This window comes from Cynoglossus semilaevis, chromosome 4 (genome assembly GCF_000523025.1).
Source record: "Cynoglossus semilaevis isolate Cse_v1.0 chromosome 4, Cse_v1.0, whole genome shotgun sequence".
Taxonomy (NCBI): domain Eukaryota; kingdom Metazoa; phylum Chordata; class Actinopteri; order Pleuronectiformes; family Cynoglossidae; genus Cynoglossus; species Cynoglossus semilaevis.
Window position 1 is genome coordinate 9,775,661 of NC_024310.1, and position 25,197 is coordinate 9,800,857.

A 25,197-nucleotide genomic window follows, 5' to 3' on the forward strand; every position below is an offset into this window, starting at 1 on the left:
TTTGGAGGCTGTCACACACGGAGCGACGGCCGAGGAGTTACAGTAAAACGAACATTTGTTAAGAGCCAGACATGGAAGGCTGTAAACTGAAATAAAAATTAGATCCAGATTGAATCAGCATTTGTTATTAGAAATCTCTGACTCCAGGCAATAATGTTTAAAGTCTACAAAACGTCTCAGAGAAATCATATATTTTTTAGCCCAATAAGGCAGAGTAGATCCTGATGTCCTGAGCTGTCACTGGAAAAGTTTACAGCAAGAGATAAATTCAAATCCTCATTTCACATAGTTTCAGATTCCATTATGTAGTGGGTAGTATGCCTGCCTTACACCTAGAAGGTCATGGGTTTGAGCCCAAGGGACAACCTGTTGCAGCAGATCTGCTGTTAACAAAATTTGGGATCAACAGTTCAAATTATTATGTTTATTATTCACAAAAGACCAAATCTAAAGTAAGTGGTTAATCAACAAAATGTTAATTATTCACAAAAGACCAAATCTAAAGTGGTTAATCAACAAAATGTTGAAACACAAAAACTAAAGATAGTTTACTGTGGAAAATATTGACATACTTTACAGTTGGCTAAAATATTTTTTTACCTAACCCTAACTGGCAACGATCATGAATGTGTCAGGATTTAAAACCACGATAATAAAAACCTATAGAATATTCAGCCACTTTTGTACTGTACATCGTAGGTTTAAAAAAACAAACACTGGAACTGTAACATGGACCGACCTGATGGAAGAGTGGACTGTGCGTGACTGGAATCCTGAGAGCATTAAGGCACATTCCCAGCACCATGTCATCCGGAGCGTCATTGCTGTAGCATTTGCAGCCACTGTTAAGAAGTTGGACCACGGCCTCATCCTACACACACACAGCCGCAGGGAAATCAACACACGTGCACACAATCATCAATGCAGAAACACATCGACCCTTCTTCCAGTTCCTCAAACTAATTATCTCATTTTTATCGTTCCGATAAGACGACAACAGAGGAAGAAACGAAGCTGCAGATCAAAGCCAGAGGCAGACACGTTGTTTCCTTCTGATTTGGCTCGGCAAGAGAGAAACACATGAACAAACGACGGCGGCTGTTCATCACCGACACTACAAACATCATTGTTTGTAGTAAAAACTGCCAGCTGCAATGCTGTGAAGTGTCACGGCAACCAAACACACACACACACACACACACAGCTCCATCATGGATTGGTATCTGGTACAGATAAACACTGACACACAGCCAATGCTGCTCCTTCACAAACCAGTCAATGACAAGGAATTTCATTCCATTTCCTTTTATAGCGATAAGCAGCAATTCCTGTCTGTAAGTTGCTGCACAGATTCCATGCCTTGCCCTATCAATGAGAAATATGTATGCAAATTCACACAGCTCCAATTGTAATACCTTTGGTAAAACAATCTCCCTCAGGACAGAGGAACACTAAATAAATATGGATTTTCCAGACTTTTTTTCTCCTACTCTCTCTGCAGCCTTTGCATCCTGAATTGTTATTCTGCGAGTAGCTGTGTGGTCTTGGTCGACATTTGACTCCAACAGAGTCCAAGGGACGTTCAAGGACCCATGACTCAGACTAGAATTGAGAATTAAGCCTTACTGCATTTGCCTTACTAGAATTTTAAAAAGGTTTGGGAACGACTTAGGATACTAAATATTTAACAATAAGAATAAAGTTACATTTATTACCAATATGTTTACATGGCAAAGAGTTCCAATAGACCAATACCACATATACAGTATATGTAGGAAGAGTTCCAATAGACCAATACCACATATATAGTATATGTAGGAAATGTTGTACTATAAAATAAACCTTTCTTTTTGTCATACCTTTAGTAACATATATACCATATTTTCCAGACTATAAGTCTCTCCAGAGTATAAGTCGCACCAGTGCCCTCTAGCGGCTGTCAGGGTGAAAAAAACGAACATACATATTGTATATGTATACACACACATATCTGTATATATGATATATATATATGATAGATCGATGCATATACAAAATATATATAGATAAATATATACAGTATATACTGCTTATATATAATTTTGATATATGTATATGTGTGTGTGGCTACATATACAGTGTATAAAAATATATATGTAAAATGTATATATATATAAGGATATATATATATACTCATTGAGACTCACCCTCCTCCTCCAGTGATGTAGCTGTAGCCACCTTGGCTCAGGCCGTAGCCGTACCTTTCCCCGAGACCCACTGGCCCAGAAGGGTCATAACAACTCAGCAGAGCTCTGAGTCTAGGGAGGCTGTGGGAGGGACCAGACACAGTTCAACACACACTCACTATTCCATGTTGGCAAATCCACACAGGGATCCATAGAAGAAACGTCAGTTTGTTTAGTGACCACTATGGCACATCGATGACCACTGAACCTGCGGAAAAAACTGCCAGTTCAAACATATACCTGATCAGTGTGTCGTCGTCCACGATAAGCAGCCACTGGGTGTTTGGAACAGAGCTGCTGAGAAATCTCTGAAGGATTGCAAATGTTTTCCCACAGTGGCCTGTAGAGTGAGTCACAACAGAGCAGACATTGTGAAAAACCAATATCACATATTGACAAAACCGTGTGTGCCAAAACCCCAGCTGTGCGCACTGCTGTCTGCACAGACAACGTGACAGAGTGGCCTTTACAACAATGGCCAGCTACTCCATCAGAACAAGTAGGATTTGAATGAGTTTCTTATTCAAAACAAATGAGCAGAAAACACACCTTTTCATTCAACAATAAATATTGTAATTTAAAATTAATTTGAAATACTTTTATATATAGTTGTAGGAGGTTCAGGCTCTTGGGCCAAACAGAACAGGGTCAAAAAGAATGATTTTTACAGTTTAAGGTACATTGAACTCATCACTCCCTCACTGTAAAATAAATGTGTTTTCTTTAGTCCTGGAGGGTGGGGCAGTCCCCCAGTTGGACCAAGGCTCGGGATTTAACGAAGCACTGTGCACAATTCCACCTTTTCTCGAACACAGGACGTAGATGAGAAACCATGTGACTAAACAAAACAAACCGTGTGGCGGCACACAACAAATACAAGAAGAAATTCAAATATCTGCCGACACCAGCACAGCTGAGCGCCGAGGTGTGCGAATCCCTGTGGGCAAGGATCAAAAAACACACGAAGCCCTGCTGTTTTATTCATAAGCTGGTTTTCTACCTTCTTTCAGAAAAAAAAGTAAATAAATAAATAAATAAAGCTGCAAACTGTTGACGTGAATTAAATATTAAATATTATAATTAAATATAAATAAATAAAGCTGCAAACTGTTGATGTGAATTAAATTTCTGAAATAATTTACATTGTAGAGGACAGTCATTTTATGATTGTTATGGTAGTCGGAAATGATGACAGGGTCTGAAAAGATGGATTCAATTCCTCTTTTTTTATTGTGGTCCTGGAGCATCTATCATTAGACATCGACGTTTTTCACAGAAAAATAAAACAGCTTTGACTTTGTGTAGCTTCAACATTAAGGTGAAAATATTTTTTTTCTCATTTCACTGTCTTGCATCAACTCTCTTCTCCCTTGCTGTATTAATTTTAAATAACTGGTCATTAAGTAAACATACGGTTTTAACTTCCTGTTTGTCCATCACCTTTTCCACTCTATCTTTTCAACAGTCCCAACGTTTGATTTTGGGGCTGCTCGGGCACCGAAATGTGAAACGTCCATATCTGTCCCTCACACGTTCTCACTTTGTTCTCAGTCACCACGAACACAATCTCGTCTGTATTCGCTGTGTACTGAAAACATGCATTTATGAATCACAAGCAGGTATCTGTCTTGTCAACAGCAATCTGGACAAATAGACAAGGACATCTGCGCCAGGAAAGACAGAGATGGTCCCAAATCCAGGGTTTTTAACATTTGTTGTCCTTGTGATGATTTACAGGTTCTCTTTGACACGACTCGTTTTATTAAGGAAGAAAAAAGGCAGAAATACAGATTATGGCCACAGAATATGTTTGAGTGACATCAAACGGGAGCCATCTTGGTCTGAGGGAACAACAGTGACTTGACACTGATGCTTAAAGTCAGTTTTACTCTGTAAATGCTCATTATATTGTGTGGTGACGGTCATTTCTCCATATAGGAGTGACAAAATGGATATTGTTATTTTATTATCCCACAGTATTTTATTACTGCACTTGTCCTTAGGTATTGTGAAAGGAGCTTTAAAATGTATTATTATTTATTACAGTATGATCATAATAATAATAATTATTATTCTCGGCATGATGGCCTTTAAAACATGCTCCACTCAGGTAAGGGTGGTCTTCACTGTAGTTTTGCATGATTTCATATGTGAGAATTCACAGGTTTTTGGAGACTCTAAACCATTGTTTCCCAAAGACTGGGTCACGAACCTCAGGTGGGTCGCAAGAGATTTTTTTTTTTGGGTCATCTCGCATCATGTTTCCCAGGAATTTACGAATAATGTCTATTGACTTCGGTCGCGAAGGTTTGTGACTTTTAAAATATGGGTCCTCAGAAAAAAAGTTTGGGAAACACTGATCAGTCAATGGTTTTATATCCCTTTAAACAATGTTGTTCGGACTCCAAGCTCCTGCCTGAACATTTATAAGATCAAGTCAGTAATATATTAATACATTATTCATACATTCTTGACATGGTTTTATGAGCTGGCTCCTAATGCACTAACAAATCAATAGCATGATCAGAGTCAAGGCAGAGTGAGAAATAAGCACTCCTGGCAGTGAATGCAGACGTGTGATGCTTCTTGACTGTTCTTGAACTCAAGGCCTCTCCTTCCAGGCATTAGCATAAAACCTCCAGGCCTTAATAGAGATGCAAAGCAATAAAAAATAAACCTTGAATTTGATTAAATGTTAACTAAAGACTGTGCAACATTCGGAAAATGTGTAATTTTATATCACGATTTCATATCAGCTAATTTCTTTTTACTGACACCTGTACAGGCCACTGACTCGTTTGCATATCTTTCATGGTAGATCGCTAATGGTATTCTGGTTTTTTATGCAGTTCAATTTGCATTCTTTAAACCACCAAGTGTCATTATGGGCTTTATACGATTGATATTATGTACAGTCGTGAAAAATGAAAGGAGAGCGTCTTTATTTGGCTGTTTACCAACTCCCTCCACCTTCTTCACAGACTGTGGACAACTTCCAAGGATTGCAACATTCATTTGATGCCTCTGAAAGTAAAAAGCATCTAGAATTAAAAAGACACTTTTTCCTTAATGACCTACGAGAAAATGATGGACAACACGGAACTCAAGAAAGTCCAAGCAGTGCACATGATAGGACATCAGAACCAGGGTTAGGCCACATGTTGACTTGGCCAGGAGACAAACCATGAATCATGCAAGAATTAATTACCACAATGGTATCACAATACAAGGACAAAACAGGCAACAGAAGTGCTGGCGACAGCTTTACGGCTGATTTAGTAGTGTATGTTGAATCTATGCCCTGTCCTTCAAAACAAAATCACTGTAACTGGCTCCTGAGCCTTAGCCAATCCAAAGACAAAGGGATAGAAATCAAGAGAAGTACAGTCGGTGAAGGGGTCAGTACACGGGAGAGCACACGTCGAACCCATAAATACGGTTCACCCCACCTGTCAGTCCGACGGTACACTAAATCACTGGGCAGTACTGCAATGCTAACCGCCCTGTAATTGTGATGGATGTGGACTGTGGACTACTTCATGTAGTCATTGAAACGTTGAAGTGGTTGTAAATATTAACTGGGGCTGTCGAAATGAACACGATGAATGTGTTATTTAAATTGTAGAGATTGATTTGATTAAAAATTCTAATGCATTTTAACTAAAGGGCAGATTTTTTTTTTCAAAATTCCGTCAAACATGTCTACCTGCTGTTTTTGGTCATTTTGTTCCAGCATTTTACTGACTTTTTTTTGTCATATATTGGCATGTTGATTCATCTTGATTAATCAGGATTAATCAATGAAATTTTAACCTATTGAGAGTTCACTATTAACAATTTCCATTTGTCCCTATTAGGGAATTGCAATGAACCATACTGACATATTTATGTATTTATATATTTTTTTTACATGCAAATATAAGTTTGTAAGAATTATGGTGTTCGAAATAACTTTAAAACCAAAGTGAAGAATGTTACTGAATAACAATTACTATTTCTGTTTCAATAGTTGAGCTATTTTCAAAAGCCATTGTTCTAGATGAATTTCCACTTTTCTGTGTACGCAAGCTTTCACATTAACTTGGAAAAACACAGACGAACCTACAGTTCCACAGAGACTGCCTCTTAACCAGTGCAGACAATAATCCTTTTTATCAAACGAAGACATTTCAGGTAAATCACAAAAAAAAAAAAAAAAAAAAAAAAGCTCTGCTCAGAAAATGACAGCTTGGAAAAAAAAAAAAAATAAATAAAGCTCTGCTCAGAAAATGACAGCTTATTGTAAAATTGTTTGTTAATACATGTTGTTCATTTATTTCCAATGAACACCATGCTAACATCCCAGCAACTCTGTGGTGTCACCTGAAGGGACTGTCCAAACCCCTAACGAACATCGAATCACTTTAAAAGACCACTCTACTTCTATTCTCAGCCAACCATTTTTTTAAAGTTCCAGACCAATTTATTTTGAGGACAACACCTGCTTAAGTAACTTAAAGTTTTGTATGTGCAGCACAGTTGTACCGTTGTATTCCAGGGAAGTGTCACATTCTTTTAAATCTTTCACACATCCCAGTGCAATTTTTAGAGTCGACCCCAGAAGTGAGGCAATTATGACTCCACCGCTGTGGAATCAGGATAAACTGCTCACTGAAGAGGCAACGCCTGAGAGCTATGGAATATTTTAATTTACTAGTGGAGAACATAATAGCACAGGGACACGGTCAGAAAGCTGGATGAAAAATCAGACACATTGTAGCGCTCCTCAGAGCAACAATGGCTCTGATTACTGCTGCTGTCGATTACACAGGCAGCAGACGGGCTTTAAAATGTTCATCCTTAAGTAAAACTTGGACATTTATTTCACATTTGAACCCAATTATATTTAGGAGCGCAGCATTAATAATAGGGCTTTATCAGAGTAACAACTGTAAATCATACTTGGATGATAAATGCAGCCGTGTGTCTGTGAAACCAAGTCATCATTTAGAAAGTCACCTGGGACCTGAACGCATGCCTTAAAACACATGGTGTTATTAGTTTAACATACAGGTGTTTCAGTATGGTTTTAAATGAAAAACTGTGCTGCTTTGAACTGGTAGAACATATAGAACTGCATGAAAAAACAAGTCCTCTGCAGAGATGACCATGTAAGGATAAAATCCATCTGCAGTTAACAACTTTAGGAAATTACCTTTTTTTTAATAACAAAGGTGTTCCAGAAAAGCCTCTAAGCCATTTACGTGGAGCAAATTGGTTTTGTGGTGTCGGATTGCTTTGTTAGTCGGCGGTCAGATTCTATTAAATTCATACTTGAATTAATTTAATTAATTAAAAAATATATATATAAAATGCCCCTTTCCCGACAACTTCAAGTTAAGTCTTAATTTTCAAGGAAGGGGAATTCTTTAACAGTAGTGTCTTTTTAAACATATGGCTCTCGGTTGATATTTGAATCAAAAAATAAGTGCTGGAGGGTTTATCTCCTACTAGTAGAAAAAACATTTTTGTTGTTTTTGAAGGCGTCTCATCATCGTAACTGTTGAGGAGTTGAACTCAGATATTTAACGTAGAGAACACTGTTCTGCTAGTTCTGTCCTGTGAATCATCAGCATCAGTCAGTATATAACAGACAGAACATCAATGTCAATTACTTGATGTGTGGTGAATTATTTATCCATGCTGTAGGAATCTTCCTGCTGGGTCATAATCAAAGGTTGGTATCAGTCGCACACAGCGAGACATGTGTGCCACTGCGTCCTGTGGTAGCGTGGCCGAGTGGTCTAAGGCGCTGGATTTAGGCTCCAGTCATTTCGATGGCGTGGGTTCGAATCCCACCGCTGCCAACCACATACTGCTCCCTGGGTGCCTAAAGCTGCCCACTGTTTACTATGGTGATGGGTTAAAAACAGAGGTCACATTTGGTTGGCTGGTGCGATGTTCTGTGTCACAATGACAAGTAGTTCACTTTCCTTTTTCCTTTTCCTTTCCCTAACATTAGCACTAGCACATTAGCACAATCCTAGCTAATAAATATGACGTTATATTCCATTCGACCTGACACTGGTTTCTCAGACCACGACAACTCTACGGACAATTGTTCTAGTTCACTTACAAGGAAACTAAGTTTTCAAACACAGCCTCTTTCATCTACTAAGTTATAATTTCACATTTTCTAGGAAAGTGAAGAGTTCATCCTGCGCCTCGATCCAAACAGGTTGCACAGCACGTCCTGGTAAAGACCTGAGCTGCCTGGAGACAGGAGCAGAAGTGGAGGTGAGATGAATCCACACTCTGGTGATCACCCACCCCCACTCCTCCCACTGCTGGGCTGAAAGTGGCTACAAATGGTGCATCATCACATTAAGATGCAACATGAGACATCTCAGGCGACATTCTCGGCCACGGGCAATCAGACTATGAAATAATTTTCAACCAAATGCTCAGAACCTCAGGAAACTGAAGCTGCGCTGATTCAGAACCAGAGCTGTCCTTACAGACAGGCCTGGAGACTCCTGAAAACACTCGCTCTACAGGTTTGGTATCATACAGCATTATTTTAGTAAAAGCTAAAAAATAATAAAAATAATAAAAAAAGTTAAATAAATATATATATGTTTATCATTTTGTGAAAAACAATGTTATACATAAGACTGATGAAAATCAGTTCTGAAAAGAGAAAAATAAAGAATCAATAAGAAAAAAAAATCATTTCAAGGTTCTGGGGTTTGAAAAGCTCAGCCTGTTTCATTGTTCGTGAACCTCTGTGTTTGTACTGTGGCTGACCGTGCACAACTGTCAAAGTCTCACTGTGTGTGTTTTTTTTTTTTTTACCCCTGGGACCACAGCAGTTCTTACCTCTCTCAGTATTTGGAACTCCCAAATTAATGGTTGGTATTGAAGGGTCACCGTGGTCACTGTAGTACTCCAGGAATAACGCCTCCTTCTCCCAAGTTTTCTTTATCACAGGAACTAGAGGAACGAAGGTGAAAGAAGAAAAGTCATTACAACATTTTCCCACAGAGCAGAGCACTGGTTTCCTGAACTTTAGTCGTCACGACTGAGCGTTTATCAACTATTCATTTGACTGAATGTTTTATCTGATCTTCTTTTCCGACAAATTATACCTATTAAGGAAATATCAACGGAAGGAAATACATGTGTATTAGAGAAACATTCTCACTGTAAGATTCAAATATTACAACACAAGTGAGCCCTAGAATCAATGGCTGTTTCCTATAAAGGTAAAAAAAAAAATTTAAAAAATCAGGTCCCACTTTTCGAATATTTATAAATTAACTGGACTGCATCAAAAAATACATTAAAATATTATTTAATACAATACAAAACAATAAAATTCATAACGTATCATTTGTAAAAAAAAAAAGACTTTTGTTAAACGTCTGTGCCACCCTATTGCTGTTTTCACTGACGTGAGGCAATTACAATTTCTAATTTATAGGATTTATTACTATTTTTATTATTTTTATTAGTAGAAGTAGTAATACTAGTAGTAGCAGTAGTATTAGTATGCATCGGCTGAGACGTAATGGTGCTGCGGTGACTTCACATGACAGGATCTTACCAATATATACGTGTTTGAATCTGCACACTCAGGTAAATATTTTGGTTTATGAATTGAATCTGCACACTCAGGTAAATATTTGGATTTGTGAAGAGCTCAGCTCACACCTGCAGATATTATTCATTCCATTAAACAACACCTGCAGTGAATCCTGCAGATGTGGTTGAAGAAAGTGCGGTGAAATCTAGGATTTATTGGGAACAAGTCCTGCAGGTTTGATCTTGGAGAACAACTTAAGAAGATTTAAGACTGGGATTTACTGCAACTGGATCCTCCATGAACTACACCACGAAGCTTAATTAATTACCAATGATTTTCATGTGTTAACCTGTACATGACCATTAAATGACTGAATTGACCATTTAACAGGACAAGTTCAGGTGAAATGAGAAGGTTACTTTAAATAGACTGTAGTTCTGACTGTACGAATAAAATGTTATTCTGTTTTGTCCTTTTGGCTGCAGTTGGAATTAAATGAAGCTTTTATTCCCAACCTTCACGATATAAATGGCGGAGGATAATAGATGAGAGAATAATTATGTATAAAAAACACTCAGAGACAGCAATAGGCACTTGTTTTAATTTACAAAGTAAATGCCCAATGATCTAAAGTGTCCTTTAATACTGTATATGGAGTTCATAATAATTTTATACTGTCAGCAGTTGAAACAGATCACTGCGTCTTGGCACAGAAATGAGTAATTAGTGTAATAGGACCATTATGTTTGAGGGACACACACTTATTGTAGTGTCCATTTTCTTTTTGACAACTCAACCATTAACCTGCTTTATAAAAATGTCTTGTTCCTTTACTGAATGAACCTGCAAGCAAACCAACAAACACTCGGACAGACAAGTGTGCTGCAGGAGACTCATTTGATAGCAGGTCAAATAAGTCCACCTCTGCAGTGTTCACTACAGACACGAGGAGAGACATTTGAGTAAAGATCTGTTTGAAATAAAGTATGGAGTAAAAGGGCAGAGCCACTGGGAAGGAACCTCCATTTCAAATCTTCCGAAATTGTCAAGGAAATTATTAGGGATGGCTCTGTGTGATAACGGTCAAAATTTTAGGATCAAACATTGAAGCACAACTATAGCCCATCTGATCCAATACCTAAGTCCAAATGCTCAACTTAACTTGCCCAACATGCTGTTAAGAGCAGACTATCGCCTCAGTATGAAATTCCAGTAACAGTATTGTTGTCGCACATGAAACACTACTAACCTACCCACCTATCTAGTGATCGATCGATCGGCCTATCTACCTACCTATCTATCTACCTATCTATCTATCTATCTATCTATCTATCTATCTACCTATCTATCATCTATAAGGACTATCTATCTATCTATCTATCTATCTATCTATCTATCTATCTATCTATAAGGACTTACTGTATGACTATGAAATGTGTGAAAGCCATTTGAACCATTGAGAACCATTTATTAAACGGTTTTACATTTAAAAACGTTTCTTCAGATTCTTTAGTTATGCAACATGTATCAATCTACAACCCTTCTGGGAGAACAGAGAACGTTGGTTCGTGCCAAAGAAGCCGATGATTGACAGGTCAGCTGATGGGAGGTTCGAGGCCTACATTATTATAAACTGCTGCAAAACATGCAATATTTTATTTATTATACAAATTTAAAGAAACACACCAATCCCTTCTAATGCCACCCAATGGTGGTGGTAGTTTGCATAATGTTACCAGAAAGAGAGTCACCGTGGGTGTACTTCACGTAGGATGGACATTTATTTGACAGCAGACGTTCGACTCACCTCTCTCCCTGTGAAACTTCCTGCACGTTTTCACAGCCACGAACACGTCTTCCTTTTTCACGGGCTCTCCCTTCGATCACAGAAACAGACAAACGTCAACGAAGGCTATTTATAATTAACTGCATAATAACATGGCACAAAAACAAAGGACTCTGTGTGTAAACGCTGCCAACCATGACCTGTGTCGACCGGTGCGTGGGTGTTGGAGTGTTTCTGACGTTTGAAATGTAAATGTTCACACCTGCTAGGTCACCATCAAAGACAATTTTAACGTTGTAGCAGGGAGTGTGTTGACTCAAATGGTGCAACTAACTGTTACTATGATGTTCTGTTGGACAATAAAACTAGGTCGACTGGTCGACAAACACTGTCTATACGTCAAGTCCTATGATTCAATTAAAGACTTTTAGATTATTATTCTAAATGTTTGGTTAATGTGTGGTTAGTTCATATTGCGTGGTGCTGTTCTACTCTGCTGACTTCTCTGCTCGGCTGCAGCAGCCACGGGTCATTAAGGAGCAGCCAATGTATTGACCAAGAAGCAGCCTGAGGTTTGTGTTGTCACTGCTGCCTCATTGTCTTTCCCTTAGAGTTTCCTGGGAAATAAAGGCAACCAGACCGATGTGAAATCACAGCAGACACTCACACACAGCGGAGGCTCACTGATCAGTGTGGTGGCACAGTGCTCCGTCTGAGGGGAGTCTCCCGGCTCAGTGCACAGCTCAGGAACAGCAGTCAGGGGAAGACCCTCACCATTGTCCCAGATATACAAGGCAACCTGTAACAACAGAGGTCAAGAGGTCAAGTACGTTTTTCTTGCATTTTTCAAATTGAAATCAATTATTTGAATTCATACATTTTGTTTTTTAAAAAATACATGAAGCATTAGTGTTAATTTTCCCAATAATTGTAAAGTTTATTGCAAATTAAATCCTACTTGTCAAATGTACCAGAAAAACAACGTCTCGTGGGCAGAGAAACAGGGTTTAAATTGGTTGTAATGCACAGACCTGTGGAGTGACAGGTCTGACAGGACACACTGAGAGCTGGTGGAGTCGGAGACAAACATGCTGTATATTATGGGATTTATAATGGGCTAAACTGAGGCTAAACCAGGAAGCCTCACCATCACTTATGAGCTCGGCCACAAATATATTTCTCAGGTAAATATACCAAACCTATGTACAAATGAAAGTCCAATGAAAGATTATTTAATCTCTAAAAAAATAAAATCTTTTATTTTTATGGACATTAATGGAAGAAGTAGAGCTTGGTAGACGGTGGCAAAAGGAAATAATGTAACAACAGGTTTAAACTATAGGGGATCCCAGAACCCGCCGGCCATACATTGTTGTCACTGCTGTGAATTTAATAAACCTGAGTTATGTTTGTAAAAGGCAAATGTGGCACAGAGTAATGCACTGTTACACGTGCAGGGATGGCAAATAAAAAAGGGCATTAATATCTAAAAAGAATCAACAACGGTCTGCACAATATGTGAAAAAACATCTCGTTCATTCTTTAAACTAATCGAATCAAATAAAAGCTTCTCACGTAGCTGCTGTGGCACATACCGTACTTTAGATGAACATCTTGGAGAAATCCACTCTATCTCCACCTGAACCACCATTTTCAGGCTGAGCCTGATAAACCCCGCTGCTGTGTTTACTCAATAAAATCCCTCGATGCTTCCTCCACTGAGTTTCAGTGATAAAAATGTGAACCTCCACACAGCACAACAGAGACTCTCCAGGGTAATGAGAATTCACTTCAGGGTTAGAAGGAACACTTTTTGTGTGGAAAATAAACAGCAGAAGTGTCCTTTTACAACAGCTATAACCAAACACTGAGTCATCGGTTTCTGGACTAAACACGTCCTGAAGGAACTTGAATTAATTCCATGTTTTCTCACCTCGTGTTTCAGGTCAATGGTGAAGTCAGACTTCAGTGGCTCCTCTTTCACTTTGTTTGCCAGCCTAGAAAATGAATTCACTCTTAATAACGTCTGATAAAATATATGCAGGGAAAGGAAAAAAATATTCTTGCCTTTAAAATAGAAAACTTGAATTAACTGGATGAGTTCGGTGTTCGACTCTCACCTAATGACCAGAGGGATGCTTAAAGCCCAGGCAGCAGCAAAGTCAGGGTATTTGAAGATGGAGGGGTTCTCTGCAAACGCGTAGTGATGGATGATGGTGGACTCCTGGTCGTGGAGGGGCTTACCCAGAAACCACTCCTGACAGAGGAATCAGACACGCTGGTCAATGTAATATCAAAAGTTGTATTAAGTTAATTGATGTGTTATAATGTTTAATAATAAAAAGACCTAAAATAAATACTTAAAATTTACTGTAAGAAAAATACTTCAAAAACTCAAAAGTATTCCTGCTAAATTATTACAATTTTTAATTTGACTAATCACAGGATAGCTAATCAGATTAATCATGTTCAGAATTAAACATTATTATTCAAGTCGTCATTTTTAATCAGATTAATCATGATCAGAATTAAACATTATTATTCAAGACAAAGTCATCAAATCACATAAAAACATCTAGAGTTTTTCATGCAGCTTTGATACTGAAATGTTTAAGATAAGATTTAAGATTGAGGGATAAAGATTTTTGTAAATATCTGGATGTTTACAAGACTTCTGAGACATTATTATTAGAAGGTTTCATACACTGACCCACTTAATATTTGGTGGACTTCTGTTACAGCAGTAACCAGGGCCAGTGTAAATGGTTGATGTAACCTGACTCTAGTCTAACAACAAGTTGGGATCTGTTTTCAATCCCTCTGCAAACTCCAAATAAATCACCGGTTCAGATTAATAATGAAAATTGACGCCTGGGGAACAAAAAAAAAAGACTGTTTAATGACTGTAAATATTTGTGTCAGTGAGAGAGGCAGGGTTTGAGCCCCGCTGTTCAAACTGAACGTCACTAATGTCTCCTCTAGTAAATCAACTCGGATTAATTACCGTGTTTCATTTGTCTCTGAGTTTGTGGAGTGGATTTTAAACACTCTGTGCTTTGGGCTGTGTTCTAATGATCGGTTGCTGCTTCCTCTTCGGGGAACAGGTTGGTAGACATTAGGGTGTTAATTATTGTATTACTGTGGTACTGTAGTGGTTATTATACTACACCAAAGGATGGTGGATATTAAATGTATTATTTGTAAAATTGTGAAAAAACTAAACATGTGCCAATAACTCAAAATACAAAAAGAAGAAACGTGAGTTTTCTGTTGCAGCCAGTTACATGATGAGACATGTCAAAGAATACTGTATAGATCAGGGTGTCAAAGCTGCATATAACCTCATCAGATGTCAAGTGGGCCGGAAACATACAATTATAACCTAATTAGCTGTGAATGACAATAAGTCCATGTTTTCCCCCTTTGTTTTCATGCAAAGAAGTACAAGTATATTCGACAGTATTACAATTTCTTCATATTTAATAAAATGTTTAATTACAAAAATATCCTGAACATTAAGTGTTTGTTTATTTTTTTTTATTTGTATTTTTAAAATGTAGGCCAGATTGAACAGCCTAGTGGGCCGGTTTTTGCCCACGGGCCGTATATTTTACACCCTGGTATAGATAGATCACAGTACATCTGTGTACATTATTCTCAATTTAGATAAAAACTGTGATTTTTTTTCAGAATATCCTATGGTTCAATTCAAGAATTCCACTGTATTATATATATATGATATATATGCAGCCATCACCTGGTGTCAGCATTGACGTAGTAGATAATGGACAGATGGAGGCTGACTGTAATGTATGATACAAATTTAAATCACCAGCGGCTGTGGCACCTCCTGCGCTGAAACATATTTGAGCTTGTTTTAAACAATACAGCTGTCAGACGCATGCGGTGACCAATCACATTCGCCCTCACACTTTCACCTTGAATGGGTTAGAAAAGTCACTGAATGCTGTCAACAGCTGAGCTTCAGGGTGTTTTTCACCTGCCAGTCAAAAAGTGTTGTTCCAAGAACCAGACCTTTAACTCTGCTCAGTCTCAGGTAAAGAAAATGACAGTGTTATTAAAATGTATATCAGCATAAGACTTTTTTCTGTAAATTGTACTTTTTTTTCCTGTTTGCATTTCAGCAGTTCAAAAGCACGGCGATCGTAGAGCTGGTCAAATTAAGAACAGATCATTTATAGCTTTGTTTCTGTGATTCAGACCTGATTAAATTAATTTAAATTAAAACAACCTGATACTGTCTTCTTTATTGTAGGTGTTAATGGTTTGTAAACAGGTTTTTACCAACACTGTTGTATGTGGCGTGTCATGTACACAGCTATCATTAAGGTGAACATTATTTTCTTACCTTATTCTTGTCAAATTTAGCGAGGACTTGAAGGAGCTTTGTCATCTTTACATTTGTTTCCTCCTCAAGAAAAACAATCCAGGAAGAGTTTTTGCCAAAGGAGTGGGATAACCTGGAAACACAAGGGAAAAATAAAGTATAATTAAAAAACAGGGTCGTTACCTCAGAACTCAAACTCGACGAAAATGCAGTCTTTTCATGATATACAGTCCAGTCTGTCACACTGACGGACCGTTCCCTATACAGCAGTTATTTAAAAAAAAAAAAAAATGGACAGGACTCAAAAATGTACACAAAAATACTGCTGAAATGTATATTATTCCAGTCCTATAAATACAAATGTATGTAGAACCATGGCCAAAAACTCAAATAATTTATTTTTAATTTTTTACAAAGCATTTTTATGTTTGACGTTTGTCAATTCTTTTTATGGTTGTAACCTATAAACCTGTTAGTTACTGAAAAGTCATTCTAGAGAACAGGAAATCTCGACAGTACCCCGACAGTCACATCTGCTCAGAGGAGAGGAAGAGCTGCACCCGCGGGGGTGAGGGCAGGGGTGAGCACACAACTCTGCCCAAACCAGGACCATAACAAAATGGTTCATTATGTATAGTATGCTTTCAATAATGTTTATTCTTGAACTAAAGGGACATTTATACTAATTTCATCAAGAGTAATAATTAGAAACATTGGTCTTCTGAGGAAGCTGTGACATTGAATTCTCCTCATTAAACTCTTCAGACCATTAGGTGACAGCTGTAATTGGTTTACTGTTCCAGCTGTAATTGGTTTACTGTTCCAGTAAGTAGCAGAACAGGAAAGCATTTATTCTGATTTAAGAAAAATCAATACCAGTGATTGTGATAGTAATTGACTCTGAGTGATGTGTCACCTCCAAACCTCAGTAAACTAATAGTCCTAAATCGCCCTCATGTTTCACCGCGGCACGACGTCATGTTTAATCACATTGGACCTGATAGAGACGAACCACTTACTCAGGCAGCAGCGGAAGGATGCTCCAGTCTCCCTCATTATCTGATAAAGTATGAAGACACGAAACCACCGGTGGTCTCTGAAAGAAATGCCAGACAAAGCAGAAAACTTTTTTTATTCACTGTTCATTAGCAGCAAGACGACCCCTGAGACAATTAGAGCGGAGCCAGAGATAAAAAAAAAACAAAAAACCTGGGGCTGGAAAACACTTTGTATCTCAGGGTCTATGGTTGAATCAATACAAATGAATTGGCTTGTTCTACTGTTCAATACACACACACACACACACACACACACACAGATGATAATTGTTACCCACATGCTGAAGGTCTGTGTGATCGATTGGAACAAATGATACACATGAAAACGACTCGTCCTCCAGGCTGTGGAGCGTGGTCGACTCCATGACTGCCTTGTCACTCTGACATGATACAGTACTGTATTATTACCCTCTGGAAAATACTCCGGTGATTAACACAGGCCCTTTAGTAGTGACATCAGGGTGGGAAGCACCCTCAACACAACAGTCCTGCCAAGGTCAGGATTTAAACCGACAGCCCTCAGATTACAAGGCCAAGCCTTTAACCGCACAGAGAACAAGGTGATGTTTCTGCACTTAATTCAATTCTGTATCACTTTGGTTATGATGATGTGATGAAATCTGTCCAGTTTACAAACTAACAAGATTTGTGTTTTGCATATAGGTAAACATTTCAGTTGCTACAAACCATGTGAAATAGAACCACCTTGTATTTGTATTTGTAAGGCAGCAGTTTGTTTTCACACTTCAGAATCCATCTATGATCATTGCGTTTCAGGTCAGGTACTCGTCGACGACAAGCTAGAAAAGACAACTGTGAAAGGCTTATCCAGATTTGCAGAACTGCATGCTCAGCAGAGCTCGCCCTCGTTGCCATTGTTGCTACCATATATGGTCAAGTTAAGAACAGTTGGTTAAGAAGAAGTTAAGAACAGGTAAGATGTGTTGGATAATTAAAGACTTTTTATGACTATGACAGAGTTGACCCTTTTTTACATGGTTGATAAATGAGAAGCTTGGTGAAAAAAACAAACAAAAAAAAAACCCAAAAACAAAATACAGTTAATGTATGGATGAATCACTGCCAGAAATCACCCAAAAAATGTGTGTAAAGATACTACAAACAAAAAAAAAATTGTTGTAATTTAAGTTTTTGTTGTAATTATAACCATAATGTATTCAGTGTCAGACCTCGGTTTTTTAGAAACGTGGACGACTTTAAGGCACAGACATTAACATACAGTGTGTGTTTTATTATTTAATACACCGGAGGATGTGGGCTGTTTGTTCCACACTTGATTAAACATTTAGAGACATTGACACTGAAAACATGCGCAGCAGAATTCCAGGACATAAACAGTGAACAAACTCTCCACCAAACACACACCAAAAAAGAGTTTCAGCAAAAAAGAACAGAGAATGAGGTGTGTGTCTGCGTGTGTGTGTGTGTGAGAGGGAATGATGCGAAAGAGACAGTCAGGGTCTCACAATGCAAGGTAAACAAAGCAGCGAAGCGTTAAGACCCCGTGGCTTATTACTGCACAGTCCACTCATCATGCAGGAAGTCAGGGGGAACGGTCTCCTTGGAGATCTCCAGTTAAAGTCCAGCCTGTTGGACACCATCTTTATTTTACAGTCCCTGTTAGAAGGACATGGACTGGGAGTGAGTGAAATTAAAATTCTAACAGTATAATAACACAGTCTGTGTTTATGTTACTGATACCAAACCCTGTCTAACTGGTCAGTTAGTCACACTGCGTACAGCTGCGTGACTGTACAGCTGCATGTTCTTGTTGTTTATACAAAAAACTCGGATCAGTAATCTGAAAAGTAATTCTTCTGCCACGGCAGGAAATGCTGTCCCTGGTCTGTGGAACAGCTTTATCTATTTGATGGTCATTATACACAGACATCATACACACAACAAAACTTCCACCCTCTGCATTTCAAACATCAGAGTTATTTTTTGGTATCTGTGAGCGCCCCCTGCGGTGTGCAAGCGTCCACTAGGGGGTACGTGAGATAAAAAACGTGAAGGCGGTTTGGAATGGGGTTTTTTAAGTGGGATTTTTCTACATAATAAAGACATGTAAATAAACATAAAAGCTGACATTTGAATTATTACTTTTTAAGTGGGATTTTTCTACATAATAGCTGACATTTGATAAACATAAAAGCTGACATTTGAATTAGTATAATGTAGGCTATACAGTATATCTGGTCATTCAGCGTGATGTCTTTATAAGAAAGCTTTTTTTTTTGAAGCTTTGGAGAATTGGTGGTGGATCAACCCAAATGGGATAAAGAAGGGGGTAAAAATAAAAATTTTATTTGCACAAATGAAGTAAATAAGGCAGTAATTTGCTCCTTTTGTGTTTTCGACAGGATTATGAATTGAGGGCAATAACAAACAGCTGCATGTGTGCACTGTTTAAAAATGATCTTCAATTATCATAAAATGGCGCCAACTGTTGCAAAATGAATTTGAATGGTGGAACACGGCTCTACTTCTTAATTATTATATTCAGCCTGACTGGCCACAGGCCAGATTATTTTGCTCTAATGAAGATGTTCTCAATACTACAGTTCTACTGCAGTACGTCTGTTGGCATCTTTGTTACACACCTATACAGTCAGCACACTCGCCACTTCTTTTCAGACATTACCTAAAGTCAAGGTTTTGTGCTGATTGTGTGAAGACAACTTTCCTCAACCACCAGACTGGTCTTAAATCTTTCCAACAGGCTGTCAACCGACGAGGACTGTCCCTGATTACAAGTCTGGACTGGACTGGGTTTTTTTTTTTTTGTCTCATGCAACAGATATTAAAGTACCAGACCGGAGTCAGAAATTCAAACACAGCAGGATACAATATTTATGGAGACTGTCTAATCTGCTGGGGCTAATAATAATAATAATAATAATAATAATAATAATAATAATAATAGTGTCCAAAAAATGCAGTTAAAAACAAATATGAACTCAGTGTCATCACATCTTTCTGAAAGCAAAAATGCCGTCATAGCCTTTCTGTAAATACACAGAACCTAAATACGACAGGTCGCCCAGCCAGGGACCACGACCTGGACTTTGACCCAACCACAAATAGATGCAAAAAAGTAATCTTAGTTACTGTATGTTTACCACAATAATAAGTGTTTTTTACGGTAAAGTATGCAACAAAAAAGTCCTCTAATTTTAAAGTCACAGCCTTTTCACTTATACAGTAACACGTTTCAGTAACACTTGACGTTTGATGAATGTTAGCCATCAACAGAATTCAAAGCAGGACACTGTTATATAGTGCCTTCTAACGTCTGCTGTGTGAACAATTACCGGTTATAAATTATCTGCTGAAATACATGCATGCTATTAGAGGGGCTGGAACAGCACATTTGCATATTGTGTTTTTAATTGGCTGCTGCTCATTCTCTACTTTAGAGCACTCCAGGCTAACTCTCTCTGAAATAATAATTGAAAAACAAAATGGTTTACATAGTTTATTATTTTTTCCTGCATTTAAAAGAGGAAAATAGATGATCTGGGTGAGAAACTTTTACTGAAAATGTTGAATCACCTTTAACTTATGGCTAAACCTCACAGGGTGAGGTACAAGACAGATAAAGATGAATAATATGTTGGACAATGAGCCAACATGTAGGTTGTTTAATATTTCTATTTTAAATGACAGGTATATAACCTAAAACATACTAATTGTTAGTTTGAAATGTACCAGAACTTTCTTCTTTTCAAAGTCAGACTTTGATGGTTTTCTGGATTGGACCTTGATCTACGGTTCACAGTTTTCCCGGAGGTTTTCACCGAGCTCCTTTTTCAGACCTCAGTAAGATTCACTACAGTTCTTTACGGCTCTTCAGTGATATTATGCTCCAGGTTATTATGTTGGAAGAAAAACAAGAGAACAAGATCAAGGTCTGCAACTGATTGCTTCAGATTTTCTTCTTGTCTACCCAGGCTCCAGCTTTGAGAATGGTAACATTCCTCTTTCTTTTTTGTCTGAACCAAGATCACACAGTTTTGACCAGAAAAAAAAATCAAATTTTGTCTCATCTGAAAAACACAATTTCCACAATTGCCTCTATTAAGCCCAGATTTTAGCGATTGCTAAATCAGGGTTTTTTCAAAAACCTAATAACAACATTTCCCCAAATTACAAAATATGTTTTTTGTATCTGTACACAGGTTTTAATGTGTTTTGCCAATTGCCAAAAAAAGGGATTTTGTTGGTACATCTAAGGTTCGACTCTTACCTCTGTGATGCCATGTGCCTGCTTTAGTAAATCTGTTCTCTGTCTTTCTGCCTGCATCACATGGAAGGCGTTGCTCTGACTCTGGATGATGAAAACAACCTCGTGCAGGTCTGGAAGAAAAAAAAAATAGAACAGATTTGAAAATCCTCGACCACTGTGGAATTGATGAACGTCCCAGTCCGTGACCTTCAGAAAGCGTGTCAGGATAGGAGCAGCGGTCGGTGATAAAAACATGCGTATCAAGGGGTCATTCAGCTAACAGAGAGGGCTTATGTAAATGTCAGGGCTTTTACTGTCCTACTTAATGAAATATTAAAAGTCAGTGGGGGTGTTCATCGTTGACTTCTTCGTGAACATCTGTCTGAGCAGGGAAACAGCCATTCTTAGACTTATTACTATTTGCAAAAGTCAAGGTTGACAAGAAAAACTGCCACTTAAAATCTCAGGACAGGTTTAGATCCAGTCTTTGTCATTGAACCTGCCGGAGCTGCAGTTCATCCTAATGTAAAATCCATTTATGGAGCTGTAATAGTGACACAGCTCAGTGGAGAATGACACACACATTTCCTATAAACCCTGAAGCTCTCACGGCCAGTACAATAAAAACTGCACCAGAGGGGGGAGAAATAAAAAGTTAATAAAAAAAAAATGCATGTCTTTGTCTGTACAACAACACGTGACCTTCCTCAGATGTACCTAAAAGGCACACGTTGAAAGAGCTACAAGCTAAACGCTAATGATGTGAATGTGTAAAGGATAAACCAAAGCCGGAGTTTCTGGTTGAACTTCACTGACAGTACATTAAAGTCAGACACTCACAGGCCCACTGACCATCTGTGGTCCACTCGTGGAGAAGGTGAATTCCTTTCACAAGTCAACTTTCACAGGCTCAGGATTTTACCCACTCTCAAAACTGCTGTGGGCTTTTGAGGCATCTAATGACTTTCTACCCTGACTCCACAGATCCTCAGGGGGTTTTACCAAGTCATTACAGAGACTCTGCAGAAAAGTTTCTTCAACATCCACTAATGGAGCTGAACTGCAAAGCTATAGAGAGAGCAGTGGACACAGCCCATCCTGTTACTCCAGTCTGCAGGAATCCTTACATAAAGGGGCTTCAAAAAGACCCCAGGAATCATCAAAAGCATCCTGTTACTCCAGTCTGCAGGAATCTTTACATAAAGGGGCTTCCAAAAAGTCCCCAGGAAAAAAGTAGCAAATACAACAAGATCTAACATGTAAAAAGATAGCTAGAGCAGTTTCACTAATTCACATCTCAACGTTCACAATAAAATCAAATTTAGTTTTGACTGTGAGTATATATTTTATTTGTCCCATTCATTAAACCTGAGAAACCCAGAAAAAACCCAAATTTCATATTCAGATTCTTCCAGGGAGTGTTTCTTGTTAGTTTGAGCTCAGAAGAAAAATAACTGACTCTGAACCAAATATATATTTAAACTCGTCACTTGAGAACATCCACAAGAAAACAAAAGTCAAAGTTTTGTACTAACAAGAAGTCACTGCTTCCACATCTATAATCTCCAGTTAGAATAGAACAAATGACATTTTTAACATGACAATATTAATGCTCTTCAATCAACAAACTCTAATAAACGGACCTCTGACTCGTGTGCATCCATTCTGCGTCAGCGTGTGGCATTGGTTGTTTCACACACTGTAACACTGGGTGAAGCACTTGACTGATGTTTCTGCGATTCGGCAATAATTAAAAGCATCAGTGACCAACAGGAAATCCACAAGGGCATTTTTCTCTCCCTCATTGTGAGGAAACTGTGTTCTCCACCACAACGGAGAGAAAAAAAACAAACACACAACCTAATTAAGAGTGAATTTACTCACTGGCCTCCACATTAATGGGTATTGATTAATCATCAAACAAGGAGTGAAAAAGGAAAAGAGAAACACAGCGACTGTGCCCTTCTTCCATCACCTCCATCATCCCGGTGTCCTTTTCTTTGAGGTAACAATCACCTCAAAGCACTCCCCTGGGCCTCGTTAGAGAGATCGATGCGTCTACATTTATTTAATTATTCCACAAAGATTTGAAACAATGTCCTTCTGCACTGAACTTTTTTTCCATGGTAACTTTGAACTGTTGAGCAGCTCTGCAGGCGGAGAAAATACTAAACGTAAAACACTTCAGTTTTATGAAGAATTACACCGACCGTCTACAAACTTGATTAAAGAAGTAACAAAATGGAGATGGAACTTTCTGGATGAAAGATATGCTCTAACGAATGAAATATAGTCAGTGAAAATATTCAATAAATTAAATATAAAAGAGCTGTTATGAAAGCAGTTAATTGTGTCAAAACACCTAGAAATATAATCTCATTGTGCTCAATTACTTGGACATAATGCCATGTCTCTAACATCTATTCTAATGTTTGAGTTATAAAGGAAAGACAGTGACGTCTCAAAGGCAAAACCCCGCTCCCCTCGGCACAAAAGAGTTTATTTATTTGAAGCTGATGAAAGCTAACAGCTGCAGCAGCCGAGTGCCTGTTCATTTTTTCTCCTCCTTCCTTTGGTTATTCACAAGATGCCACTCCGTACAAAAAAGGACGTTTTGGCCTTGAAAAATTGGTCGAAATGAAAAGAGGAGAATTCGGGCTCATCTCTCTGATCTCGAGTTTTTAAGGACATCAACATCTGGTCTGTGGAAAACTGGTGAACAAAGAACGAGTTTTGTGGAGACTCAGACTGAAAGACCTCGTAAATATTGAAAACAAAAATAGAAAAAAAAAAAGATTGCCAAGCTATAATAGATGTACATCAAGGCATGTGAATAATTAAGGATGCTGCAGTCAGACTCTAGAACTCTCACCACGGTCCTGAATTTTCCAGCTGCCGTCCTCACTGACACAGACCACTTCAACACTTCCTTACAGTTGACTCTCAGACACATCTGCAGCCATGGTATGTCCTCACTGACACAGACCACTTCAACACCCTCAGACACATCTGCAGCCATGGTATGATTTTATCACACGCCAATGTTTGACCACACACCCTTGTTGGTCAATGTTGGTCAGGGTTCGTCAGGCCGCAAAGTCAAACACACACAGTTTAACAAATAACAGCAGTTAAAACCACAGCAACAACCACAGATGAGGAGTATTAAGTTCGTCAGGCCGCAAAGTCAAACACACAAAAACCACAGCAACAACCACAGATTTTAATTAATTCTTCACCTTATTATTAAATTAAAATGGGGAAACAGCAGTTTATCGACTTCAATAATATTAGTGTTAACTAGTGTTCATTAGGAGACTGTTCTGATAATGTTAACAGACCGCAGGTGTGAAGGAGAGTGTGAACGGCCGACTGTCTCTATATGTGGCCTCTGCCATGGACTGACAAACTACCCAGGGTGCACTCTGCACTCACAGGTTTACAGCTGAGAAGGGAATAAGTGGTAGATGATGGATGGGTGAATGGATGGTCGTCATAACCTGGAATAACTCTCAACAGGAGAGGTGCTGAGAAGAAGCTCATTTTCTGAGACCTATTTTCTTAGGGACTGTCTTGGATAACTTCTGTTCTTTTTCCTGAACTTTACAACTTAAGCCAGCCACCGGGCAGCGCTGTCCTGAACTTCCTGTAAACGCATCAGTTTCCCCCCAACAAATATCCTGAACTAACACCAAGTAAAGTCATATTTATAATTAATTTGGCCATCATCACTTGAACCTTATAAATGTCCTCCCATGTTGCGCCCCGCCTGTCATGCCTCTGACAGACGGACTCTTAAAAAGAGAGAAACTTTAACCAATCAAGTACGAGTATAAACCTCTTAAAGGCAGATCCAGAGCTTTCATCGCCAACAGATTAAAAACTGAAAATGTCAATAGTTCTTTTCCGTGGCAGGTCTGTGCCACCATCCAGAGCCTGATTTCACCGGTGTACAACCAGCCACACT

General features: G+C 38.5%; 1 protein-coding gene and 1 non-coding gene across 2 annotated transcripts in view; one reads left to right on the top strand and one right to left on the bottom strand.

Annotated features, from left to right (window-relative positions):
• The window catches only part of b3glcta (beta 3-glucosyltransferase a), a 44,090-nt gene that overhangs the window by 486 nt on the left and 18,407 nt on the right, over positions 1–25,197 (bottom strand). Inside the window, exons 4-15 of the mRNA XM_025055224.1 lie at positions 21,252–21,361; positions 16,943–17,019; positions 15,945–16,056; positions 13,696–13,832; positions 13,509–13,572; positions 12,243–12,374; positions 11,597–11,666; positions 9,084–9,197; positions 2,466–2,565; positions 2,187–2,306; positions 1,491–1,602; positions 740–871 (exon numbers count right to left, since the gene is read on the bottom strand). Of these exons, the coding sequence (XP_024910992.1) occupies positions 740–871; positions 1,491–1,602; positions 2,187–2,306; positions 2,466–2,565; positions 9,084–9,197; positions 11,597–11,666; positions 12,243–12,374; positions 13,509–13,572; positions 13,696–13,832; positions 15,945–16,056; positions 16,943–17,019; positions 21,252–21,361 (1,280 nt within the window). The remainder of the gene's footprint in view (positions 1–739; positions 872–1,490; positions 1,603–2,186; positions 2,307–2,465; positions 2,566–9,083; positions 9,198–11,596; positions 11,667–12,242; positions 12,375–13,508; positions 13,573–13,695; positions 13,833–15,944; positions 16,057–16,942; positions 17,020–21,251; positions 21,362–25,197) is intronic.
• Positions 7,990–8,071, top strand: trnal-uag (transfer RNA leucine (anticodon UAG)). The gene has a single exon. It is a non-coding gene; the product is annotated as a tRNA-Leu (tRNA).